This window comes from Mobula birostris, chromosome 3 (assembly GCF_030028105.1).
Source record: "Mobula birostris isolate sMobBir1 chromosome 3, sMobBir1.hap1, whole genome shotgun sequence".
Classification (NCBI taxonomy): domain Eukaryota; kingdom Metazoa; phylum Chordata; class Chondrichthyes; order Myliobatiformes; family Myliobatidae; genus Mobula; species Mobula birostris.
This window is the reverse complement of record NC_092372.1, coordinates 19502957-19515770: the sequence shown is the minus strand read 5'-3', so window position 1 is coordinate 19515770 and position 12814 is coordinate 19502957. Positions and strand designations below refer to the sequence as shown.

At 39.5% G+C, this 12814-nt stretch overlaps 1 protein-coding gene across 3 annotated transcripts in view; it reads right to left on the bottom strand.

Moving 5' to 3' along the window:
• LOC140194919 (kinesin-like protein KIF24) overlaps positions 1–12814 on the bottom strand; it is a 78134-nt gene that overhangs the window by 55402 nt on the left and 9918 nt on the right. For all 3 annotated transcript variants that reach the window (XM_072252309.1, XM_072252310.1, XM_072252308.1), the window contains 2 exons: positions 8313–8502; positions 2046–2143 (listed from right to left, as the gene is read on the bottom strand). In XM_072252309.1, the coding sequence (XP_072108410.1) occupies positions 2046–2143; positions 8313–8502 (288 nt within the window). The remainder of the gene's footprint in view (positions 1–2045; positions 2144–8312; positions 8503–12814) is intronic.

The window sequence follows — 12814 nt, the reverse complement described above, 5'->3', positions numbered from 1 at the left end:
ATTCCCATCTTTCACTCAATACCCATATTCCTGCTTGTTTCCCATGATTCTCAGCCGCTGTATTGAGAAAATGCTTTGATCTTGAAAGCACTCTAGGATTACATTTCGAGGGCTCTCTCCGGTAAAGAATTCCAAATATTCACAAATCTCAAGAGATATTTCTTAAGTGGACAACTTATTATTCTGAAATTAAACCATCACCATCCTGCCCATTCCAAGTTTTGTATTCTCCCACAAGGAGAAACATCTCGCATTCTACTCTGTAACATTCCCACAGGATCTTGCATTTCATAAAATCGCCTCTTTTTTTTCTAAGCTCAAAGCTTCCAAACAGTAGTCACAATATCAGGAATATTAAGGTTAATAACTCTCTTACATATAAACTAATCGCATTCAAAGGAAAATGAGGAATTTCATGCGTTACTCTTGTTTTCTTTCTCTTGTTCGTTGCCTCTCAGATCCTTCGGTTACAAGTCAAGAAGGGATTCGATGGTAATCATGGTATTTGGGTGCACCATGAGAAAACAGAGCAGACAAAGGTCAACTCCTCATTACCTCATGCCCAAAGTTTTGTGGATGCTAGTTGCTTAACAATTGATGCAATTCAGTCCATTACCACAAGATAAGGAACAAGACAAAGATGAGTGAGCTCATCTGTCCTGTCCTAGCTACTCCACATTGGCTTTCTGTATCCTTTAGATTGACTTTAAAATGTTCTTGCTTATTTTTAAAGTTCTCAGTCGTCTGGGACCATAGTACATCACAGAATTGCTTTCATTTTATAATCCTGCTCGAGCTCTCAGGGCTTCTTCCGCCGGTCTCTTAAATTTAACAAACCCCCTCAAGATAATTGACAGGTCAGCTTTTTCGAACTGTGCTCCTAAACTGTGGAATTCAATACCTAAAATTATACAGGGATGCAGACTCAATTGACACTTCTAAACACTGGTTCAAACTCTATTTAACCTTGTTTTAAATAACATTTTTAGTCTTTTATTTTCATGTTTGCACTTTTATCCCATTGTAAAGCATTTTAAAAAGTGCTCTACAAATAAGTTATTACTGTTATTATCATGTTTATTCCCATATCACAAGCAAGGACCAGAGATCCCTTTGCCATTTGTTGGTTTCTCCCCAGCTTAGAGAGAAAAGACTTTTTTTCCATGCAAATACTGTATTCTCTGCAATGTTACCTCTTAATCTCTCACCATTTCTATTCTGCACTGCTCCATCTTCCCATTCTCAATTCTTCTATCCACTGCCATTGTTCTCCTCAACTCTGCTACAATCAACAGACTCGTACTGTTCTTTAAACTGTAAGTTGCACATTTACTACAATACACTTACCACTGCTCCCTTGAACTACAATCCTGGTGCTCGATGTTCATTAATTTTGATATATCCATTCAAGTGTTTCCACAGCCCTGCCAGTAGTACCTCATTTCAGCAATCTGCATAAAATTTTCAGCACTATAGTATAATCCACGTATCCCAACTATTTTATACAATTCTAATACCTGTTACCTTATTTCCCCAGACACCTAGATCTATTAGTCTCTGTGTTCTTCTCTACCTGCACAAGTCTCCCACTTTTTGAAACCCTCAGACCCACAACCCTTATCCAAACACTGTCATTCTATTTTTCCTGATGTTCCCCATCACATACAACATGAACCATCTTCCCTCTGCTTCCTGTCCTAAAAACGGAACACGTGATTTAACAAACAGATTGACTGAAATACAACAATATATGCCTTAAATACAAAATTTCAATAAAAATACATTCATAATCTCAAGCTAAATAAAAAAGTACTTATAACTTTATATTAGTATAATAATCTTAACTGAATTATTTAGACGCAGAAAGAAAATATCTGGCCTAATACATCAGCAGAGTAAGGATTTCATGTCCTATACTGTATACATTCTCTGAAGCTAATTTGAATCATTAAACATCAGTATGAAATAGCAGAATGTTTGACCTACTACGAATAATGCCATCATAGATTTCATATGACAATAGTGATGAAATGAATGTAACATACCCATTGAAAATATGCTGGATGAGTGGATAAGCAGTCTTCAAGTAGACATCATGATTGGTACAAGTCTCCTCAAATACTTCATCAAAATAAAAAACGTGCTGCAAAACATGCAGAAAATAAATTTTTAAAAATAAAAATTAAGAATGATGAATGAATGGTTCTCGAGGATTTCAAATTCAGAATGGTAACTATAAGGGATTAATACTGCTGCAGGTATCTGATAATGAGATCAGATTAACATTAAAATAAGACAAAGAAAATAGATTTAGGAATAGCCCTTATTCAGTTCAAAGTTCTTATGAATTAAATAAACATTATCCCTTACATCAATGTGAATTACCGAGTATTCTATGGAATTGTTTTTTTTAGCAAGGACAAAGTGTTCTTCATAACCCCATGGAAAGCTAGAATGGGCCAATCCTGTGCTTTAAATCTGATGGGTTCTATCGCTGCAATTTTGTGCAGAATTAGCCCACCCATCAATGTTATCAGAATAAAGCCCTAGGACAAATTGAGCAAAAGCAAACTTTCCTTTTATGCTTACTCACTTTTCAAGGATCTGAATATTGCTGGCATGGCTAACGTTTACTGTCCATTCCTCATTGCTTTTAAGAATGAGAGTGATTTGCCTTCTTGAAGAGGTATTGGCCTTTTTGTGTCGCCACAAAGTTTCTTAATACATGTTCTTGATCTGAAGCATAACGTATTATCTGCTGGTCTGAAATATGATCCAGTCTTAGTGTAGAGTATGTTTTTACATCCTGTACTCACCAGTTTACAAAGTGACTGTATTCAAAAGAACCTTCAGCCATACCTTTTAGATCCCAAAACCTCAGATGAGGTACTATTAGAGATGCTAAACATTGCAAGGGCAAATGAAGTAGAGAAAAATAATAAACAGAAGCCAGCTGGGTCAGTACGCACTGCCACTACTAACTTTGCACAGTTAGAGGAACATCCTGTCAGGTACAAGTATCGGATGGAAAGGATTCATATAGATCTAATGTCACAGTTGAAAACACTTAGTGAAGACGTTGCACAGGTCAAAGAACAACTTCAACAGCCCATACCTGTGCATCAACAATGTTTCTCAGTTTCAAATAAAAAAATAGGAGGCAAGAGCAAATCCTCCTCAGCCGCAGGACCTAGCACAGAGTTACCAACGACTGCCAGAGTAGGGTACGAAGAAGTCTGAGCAGTCCATGGGACAAGACATTGTCAGGTCTGGAGTCCAGGGAGGGCCAAGCTTTGAACAAAAACAGCAGTGGAAAAAGCAAAACCAGTTAATTGAACCAGCTCTGCCTCAATCATACCCAGTCGCACAACAAAATTCTCCCCCATTTCAGCAGTATGTAATGGTATCATATGCATTGCCGTCTGAGGTTCTGCAGCCATGTCAAGTAGCTCCACAGAATTACTCATATTTATCACAGCAGAATGGAGTTGTACAACAGTATCCACTCCCAATATGGCTGCAAGCTGGCCTGTCTCAGTGGCTTTGTTTACCATGAACTAGAAAGTGTTTCCACTATCAGCAGTCAGGGTGTGAGGACCTTTGCACCCACTGTTACAACTGTGGTAGCAGCAATCACTGCTTAGCAGGATGTAAAGCACAAGGAATAAGACAGTCATCCACCAGTGTTTTAGTTGCGCAGTGTCAAGTCAATCAATGCTCGTCTGTAACTTCACTAGTGGACAGACAGTGTCTTGTGGAATGCCACTTATAGGGATATCAAAGCAAATGGATACGGCACACAGGTTCACAGGTTTGCATCATGGATGAGCAGTGGAGAATGAGGCACTTACCTGGAGTTAAACTGAGGGATGTTTTGGAGGCAGTATGGCTGAGGCATTACAGCATGCCATATATAGAATGGATTGAGATCACTTTCAAGCTATCTTCACCTGGTGCAAAAGTATTGATCGTACCGGTTCCAGTTCTGAAAGGCAGGCTCATCCCTTACCCTGTTTCATCCCATCATTGGATTCAACATGATTGAACAGATGATAAGGAAAGTGAAGAAAGAAGACTTCAAGACATGGAGGAAGAACCTTTGTATGAAACAATCAGTGCTACATTTCCTAGCCTTCAGAGAAGCAAAATCAAGACATTTATCAATAAATAAATGAACATATAATGTTTTTTGTGTTATTTATTTAATTGGGTTCTCCTTATCTAGTTTTAGGATTTACTTGAAGATCTGATCATATTTTAGATCATATTTATGCAGAAATAGAGAAAATTCTACAGGGTTCACAAACTTTCTAGCACCACTGTATATATCTTACTCTGGGAGGCCTCCTTGTCACCAACTGTGACTCTGGCATCAACTGTGGTGTCACCAACAAATTTAGGGATGATGTTAGAACTATGCTTAGTCACATAGTTGTAGGTAAAGAACGAGTATAGAAGGACACTGAGAACACAGCCCTCAACCATACCTTTGTTGTCCTCTCCAATGGTGACTGGTACAGTCTCTGCCTGATACAGGAAGTAGAAGTTCAGCCAAATGGTCAGGTTTCCCGGTGTGGGCTCAGGAGGGCCCAGTGGGCACACTTGGTGGTGTAATAGTGGTCAAGTGTGTTGGGTCCTCTGGAACGAAGTAGTAGTTTGACAAGGCTTCAAACTAGCCTGGTTGAAGACCCTGTGATGAAGGTGGCACTGGGATATGCCATTTCATGCCTGTTAATTATGGTGCTCAATCCCTCCACCTTTAGCCCGATGTCAGCCTGGGGTGGGAGAAATCCCTCAGTAAATAGTGCAGATAACATTTGACAGCCAGATGTTCCAGGATGGGAAGCAGGATTGAGACACTATGTCTAGGCACCATGTCAAAATTCAAAGCTCAAAGTAAATTTATTATCAAAGTACATATATGTCACCACATACAACCCTGAGATACATTTTCTTGCAGACATTCACAACAAATATAAAGAAACAAAACAAACAAACAAATAAATAAATATCAAGAACACGAGATGAAGAATCTTTTAAAATGAGTCCGTATGTTGTGGGAACAGTTCAGTGTTGAGATAAGTGAAGTTATCCTCTCTAGTTCAATAGCCTGATGGTTGAGAGGTAATAATTGCTCCAGAACCTGATGGTATGGGTCCTGAGACTCCTATACATTCTTCCTGGCGGCAGCAATGAGAAGAAAGCATGATCTCGTTGGTGGGGATTGTTGAAGACTGATGCTGCTTTCCTGTAACAGTGGTTCATGTAGATGTACTCAACAGAGGGGAGGGCTTTACCCATGATGGACTGGGTTTTATCCATTATTTTTTGTAGGCTTTTCCATATCAAGTTTTCGATGACATGCTGAATCTTCGCAAACTTTTAAGGAAGTAGAGGCACTGCTGTGTTTTCTTTGTAATGGCACTCAGGTACTGGACTCAGGACAGATCCTCTGAAAAGATAACGCCAAGGAATTTAAAGTTGCTGACCCTCTCCACCTCTGATCCCTGATGATTACTGGCTCACAGACCTCCAGTTTCCTCCTCCTGTAGTCAATAATCAGCTCCTTGGTCTTGCTGACATTGAATAGGAGGTTGTTGTTATGGCACCAATCATGCAGATTTCCAAGCTCCGCCCTAAAAGCTGATTTGTCACCACCTTTGATTTGGCCAATAATAGTGGTGTTATCAGCAAATCTAAGTATGGCATTGGAGCTGTACTTAGCCTCACAGTCATAAGTACAGAGTAAGTAGAGCGGTGGCTAAGCGCACAGCCTTGTGGTGCACTTGTGCTGATGGAGATTGTGGAGGAGATTTTATTGCCAATCTGAACTGACTGGGGTCTGCAGGTAAGGAAGCCTAGGATCTAGTTGCAAAAGGAGGTATCTAGGCCTCGGTCTTGGAGCTAATTGATTATTTTTGAGGGGATGACAGTATTAAATGGTAAGCTATAGACAATGAAGAGCATCCTGATGTATGTATATTCACTGTACAGATGTTGCAAGGTTGAGTAAAGAGCCAATGAAATGGCATCTGCTGTTGATGCGATGGTAGGCAAATTGGAGCGGATGTGTTACATTGCCAACCTATCAAGTTCATTAAGAAGCAAACACTGCAGTACCCAATGCTGGTATCCAATCTGGGCAGTGGATGGTGAAACCCTTGGGCTGGAATCCTGTGTCCAAACTGCAGCATGTCTCCATGAAACAGAGTACACAGCAGCCTCTCATGTCTCTGATACAACAGTCCTGCTCTAAGGACACTAATATTGTTTTCTAATGAGTGCATAGAAGGAGGACTGAGTGATGGTGTCAAACTTCAACACTTCAGTCTTACATGAAGTCCTCCCTAGCATCCACATTTTCTGGCACAATGGAAGGCCTTCCTGACATTTCCAGGTGGTGAACTTGCCTTCTGGGTGGCCTGTTCTGCCAGGTTTGGCTACCATTCTTAAGATCGCTAATGCATTTACATGATTTGAAACATTTATTGTTACTGCAGACATTGTGACTGCAAAGTTCAGCTTTAAAAAAGTAGGAATGGGAATATTTTATTGTTCCTTTGGCAACTGGCAACAAAATGCCCCATCCTACGTCACCATCACATGCACTGATTTTTGGCAAGACTGCCGATTCATTTGAAGCCTCTCTGAAAGTCCTAATGGAGGAAATAAGCACAAGATGCAACCATTTCTCTCAAGAAGAAATAGTGATGACATCCTCAAGTCCAGAACAAAGCAGATCTGAACCACTAACAATTCCAGTTTGAATTAGGAAGTGTTTAGATGTTCATATCCAGAGCAACACAAAACAAAATGCCGGAGGAATTCAGCAAGTCAGGTAGCACCTACAGAGGGGAATAAAGAGTTGACATTTTGGGCTGAGACGCTTCATCAAAGATGTTCACAAGAACTGCATGGTTGAGTAATATTTTTTCTATGATTTTCTCAAGAGTACTTTACAACAGTGTCTTCAGTCCTCTATATCGCTTGGAACTTCTTTAGCCTTCAAACAAAAACACTTACTATAGGTAATTTCCTTTCCATTTCAAAGACATTCCTCACTTCACACCAAGCACATCATTTCTCACATACAGCAGTTTTCACAAATTGCTGGAGGAACTCAGCAAGTCAGGCAGCATCAATGGAAATGAATAAACTGTCAACATTTCAGGCCAAGACCCTTCATCAGGACTACAGGTCCCCAAACTTTGAAGATGAAGGATCTCGGCCCAAATGTCAAATGCTCATTTATTTCCATAGATGCTGCTTGACCTGCTGACTTACTCTAGCATTTTGTGTGGGTTGCTCTTGCTTTCTAGCATCTACAGAATTTCATGTTTATCACTAGTTTTCACCACATCTTCAGTAATTCACATCACACATGGTTTCCTTTGTGTCGATTATTGCTCCTACTTCACCTTGCTTCTTCATGCCACACAGGTTATCTCTGCACCAGTTTATCCAATACAGTAATATTTGTTTAGCATGCCACTGAGTCATCTATGTAGCCAATTTATAATGATTGCTTGAAAAATTAACATTATGATCATGGCAATAATAGTATTTAATAAGTTTTATTTTGACAGAATCATTAGTCTGTGCAATATGAAATATAACTAAAAGCTGTCCCATAACAAAACTATTTTTCCTTGAACAGTGGTAACCATGTAAGGACAAGAAGGAAAACAAAACATCAAAGTGACATCAGCACTGTTTTCAATGGAGACCTTAGGGAGAAAACTCCCTTTGAAAAAGGTTGCCATGGTCAAAGATATATTTAATAGAGACAAGTGAGAAATGTACAGTACATATATAAATATTTGACTAAATGAAAGCATAGATGTGTTACCAATAGTAATATCAACAGAAAAGCATTGCCTTATCATCCAACCCTATTATTTACTGAATTCTAAACTGCATTATCCATAATAATGCCATTCAACATTTGTTTTTAACTAACTGGAATTAATAACGCTTCAATTTAACAGACAAAAGGAGTTTACTGTAAACTCAGCTGAAAATCCAGAGAAACACATACAAAATTCTGGAGGAACTCAGCAGTTCAGGTAGCACCTATGGAAATAAATAAACAGTCAATGTTTCAGGCTGAGACCCTTCATCAGGACTGGAAAAGAAGAGGGATGAAACCACCCTGATGAAGGGTCTCGACCCAAAACATCAACTGCTTATTCCCCTCTCTAAGTGCTGCCTGACCTGCTGAGTTACTCGAGTCTTTTGTAGGGATTTACTACACATGTAGTAATCCACATTTATAGTTGAAAAAAGATGAACAGAAATAAAAATGAAATTACTTGTTGGAGATAATGTGTCAAATCAACTGCTTCCTTTTTTTCACAAACAAGAATAGATTTTTCTCCTTCAACTTTTGCAATATCAATTTCACCACGTCGTATTTCTCGTACTCTAAGAGGTCGCTTTCTTACACACACGTGGATTTTTTCCAGCTCAGTCCAAGTCTGTTCTTTCACATGGTTGGTATGCCTAGGATTAAGAATATGAAAAAAATAACAATGTTAATAGAAAGCACAGATTTGGAGTATTGTGTCCAGTTCTGGTCACCTCACTATAGGAAGGATGTGGAAGCATTGGAAAGGGTACAGAGGAGATTTACCAGGATGCTGCCTGGTTTAGAAAGTATGCAATATGATCAGAGATTAAGGGAGCTAGGGCTTTACTCTTTGGAGAGAAGGAGGATGAGAGGAGACATGATAGAGGTGTACAAGATAATAAGAGGAATAGATAGAGTGGATAGCCAGCGCCTCTTCCCCAGGGCACCACTGCTCAATCCAAGAGGACATGGCTTTAAGGTAAGGGGTGGGAAGTTCAAGGGGGATATTAGAGGAAGGTTTTTTACTCAGAGAGTGGTTGGTGCATGGAATGCACTGCCTGAGTTAGTGGTGGAGGCAGATACACTAGTGAAGTTTAAGAGACTACTAGACAGGTATATGGAGGAATCTAAGGTGGGGGCTTATACGGGAGGCAGGATTTGAGGGTCGGCACAACATTGTGGGTCGAAGGGCCTGTACTGTGCTGTACTATTCTATGTTCTATGTTCTAAAATCCATGACAACAGTGACTGTACCTGTACTTTATTATCAATATTAAAAAACAAGTCAAAAGGCAACCTGTTGTTCTGAAATAGAAAACTCAGCTAATTAGATGGTGTTAATTGAGAGAGAAAAATAGACCAAATGCTTCAATTTGATGAACTCAGTTGTCTTCAGAAAGATTGATGAGAAGTTTTTGATATGAAAGTTACTCTGGGTTCTTTTCCCCATAGATACAAGTTTACCTCCAGAGCACTTCCAATATTTTCTTTTCTTTCCCAGGTTTCCAAATTACCTTAAAAATTATGGGCTATACACTACCAGCACTCCCAGGCAAGAAAGAACAGAGAGTAATTGCACTCATATTTCAAGAACAAATTAAAACAACATTCCAATGAGCACTTGTCACTTTTTCGGCACAAAGAACTTTATAGCTTTGGACATCAGAGTGGTTTATCAGTCAATGAAAGCAGTTCATATTGAACAAGGTGATGTCTGCTTAAAAAAGTCCCCAATGTGAAACATGCACTATTTGGTCTGACATCAGTAACCACAATGGGAGAATGGAAATTCTGCCCTACTCAGGCTCGAGAGTGCATCTGAATCCCAAAGGATTTCCTGCTTGCTGTGCTGCATGAGTAAGCAGAGTTCTCACTTTTAATTAAAATACTCAAATGGAGACAAACTAATTTCTACAGATTAAAAGGTGATCTCACCCCCAAATGAGCTGAAAGCAGGTGAAATAATAAACAAGAAATTCATGATTTCAGATTTCAGCATACCTGTAACCCCACAAGTGGAAAACAAAAGATACAATACCTTGATAGTTAAACCGAGAGATCAAAGTAAAACATAAAAGAGAAAGCTTATCACCCTATAGCAACTGTCTCCAACCTTCATCTTCCTTCTCACACCTCAATTCATCTGCTTCTTATTCATTCCCTGCATTTGCCTGTTTCCATTTATTATCTACATCAGGCAGGAGGTGTAGGAGCATTTGGTCCCACACCAGCAGGTGGCTGCCTCAGAAGTAAGCATTGAAGCACAAGGAGAACCTGGAGAAGAGTGACCCATCTTTCACATGTGCTGAAAACTCCTCCCAAGGGAAACCAGGTATTCCACCATATTCACGTGTGATCTTACATTAACTTTGTTGGGAATAACAGATGGTATGTCCTAGTGCCTACAAAAGGCACTCATCACCCCTCAGTATGGGAGCGAGATCCGGGCTGCCAGGATTCACACTGGACAATAAGTACGGAGCTATTATTGTGATTTCTTGTAGAAATCTTTTTGTAAATATCGGCATTTTTTCACTATTTTCACAAATTTTTGATGCAACTAATAAACATTCTTGTATGAAAGTGTAAGTGACTTTAGCCATTTTTTCTTCGGGGAAGTTAAAAGACATAACCCATGTCTTTAACCCCACCAGGTTCAGGACAGTTATTACACTACAACCATCAGCCTCCTGAACCATTGTGGATAACTTCACTCACTACAACTCTGAACTGATTACACACCCTACAGACTCACTTTCAAGGACTCTACAACTCGTGTTCTCAATATTTATCTGCACAATCTTTTGCACATTTATTTGTCAATCTTGATTTATGCACAGTTTTTCATAAATTCTATAGTATTTCCTTATTTTTCTGTGAATTCTTGCAAGGAAATGAATATCAAGGTAGTATGGTAACATAAACGTACTTTGATAATACTTGACTTTGACAATACCTGACTTTGACATGTTATTGTCTCCCAACTCCAATCTCCCTCCCTGGCAGAATCTGGCCACCATCTTTCATCCCTCCTCAGTCCACCTCAGGTTCCTGTCACATCACACCCAACGCTTTATACTGGACATCTCCCTTCTTCGCTCTCAATCTAGATGGAAGGCTTCATCCCAAAATGTGAACATTTCCTCCGCCTCCCCCAAAACACTCTGCTCAACCTGCCACGTTCCTACAATAGATTGCTTGTTGAGCCAGCTCCCCATATCTGGAGTATTTTGTGTCTACAGTCTAAAGGCTGATTTCATAAGCATTCCAGAAACTCATCTTCTACATTGTTAGTATTAATTGACTTGCCCAATCTACATGTAGATTAAAGTCTATGATAGTTCATAATATCATATTACTGGGTATTTTTTCCCTCTCTGCACCTCGTGGCACATCAGGCGGCAACGTTGCCTTTTCTTTAGTGTTTGTCTGTTTTTTTAACAAGGCTAAGTTGCTAGCTGGACACTCAACCCAGCATGGATGGAAAGCGTGCAAGGACCTGGCCAGATTCAAACCTGGAACCGCTCGCCTTGAAGTCCAGTGCTGAATGCACTACACCACCACCCAGCCAATCACTGGGTATATGCATCTCTAAATTCTACTTTTGCACTGTGTCCTTCATCACAACTAATTCAAGATTCAAAATTGTTTCATGTAATTTCCAGTGTAAAGGAGAACAAAATAATTGTTAATCCAGATCTGATGTAGCACAAAAAAAACACAATAATGAAAAAATACTATATACGTAGATTAATTGTTTAAGCATAAAGTGACGTTAGACACAGGAGTGTCTGTACATAAGGTGACTGACAGAAAATGTTAAAGTAGTGGTGGATGGGGATGTGGAGGGGTGGGTTAGTGGGAGAAGGTTTTAATCAGCCTTACTGTTAGGGGAAAGTAACTGATGGTCTTGGAGTTGATCCTATGTCACCTCCTCCGTGATGGGACAAACAGTCCATGAGCAGGCAGGTAGGATCCTTCATGATGTTGCTAGCTCTTTTCCAGCACCTTTCTGTATATATACATGTCCTTGATGGTGCAACTTCCATCAATATTTTCTACCTCCTGCTGTTGTTCAGCTCCACCCAATTATATGAAATTCTATTGTTACCTGCCATGCCAAGATCTTTACTAAGTACTCTACTAATGATATTCTTTAAAAGGCAACATCCGATTTCTTGTTTGCTTGCAATTCCCAATTCAAATATAGCAAGTTCAGTAGACAAGCCAGGCAGTACAATGGCAAGGATAGACTGATGGACTAAATTGCATTTATTTCAATGCACAGGGCCTGACAGGTAAAGCAAACGAACTCAGGCATGGATAGCTATGTAGGACTGGGATATTATAGCCATTGCAGAAACATGAGTAAGGGAGGCATAGGACTGTGCTGAATCTGTTATTTTCTGATACTTAGGGTTCCTCCAGGAGTCAAGAATGGCGAACAATCTCAATTCTTAATGATCACTTATTTAAAAATTTAACAAATATACAAATACTAAGTAAAGAGCTGAGAAATGAAACAGATGAATGAACAGCAAATTAAGCAGAGATAAAAAGAGAAAAAGATGTCACCTCTGAAAAATCGATCACTTTTACACTCGAACTAACAGAAAATTCCTTAGATAAGCATAAACCAATCACTGGTTGCACAATTACATCACATGGGTCATGTGCTAACACTTAGCCAATGAAAAAATTAGGAAGTTGATAACTATTAGTTTAACTGTTGACAAGAGAGAATCTGCAGATGCTGGAAATCCAGGCAACACACGCAAAATGCTGGAGGAACTCAGCAGGCCAGGCAGCATCTATGGAAAAAAGTACGTTGACATTTTGGGCTGAGATCCTTCGGCAGGACATACCGCTTTCTGCCAGTAAGTGGAGACCAACCAGCACATTCTGTGAAAAATACAAGAGTTTGCAAATGCTTAAACTACAACTTTAGTCCTGTATTAATTCATC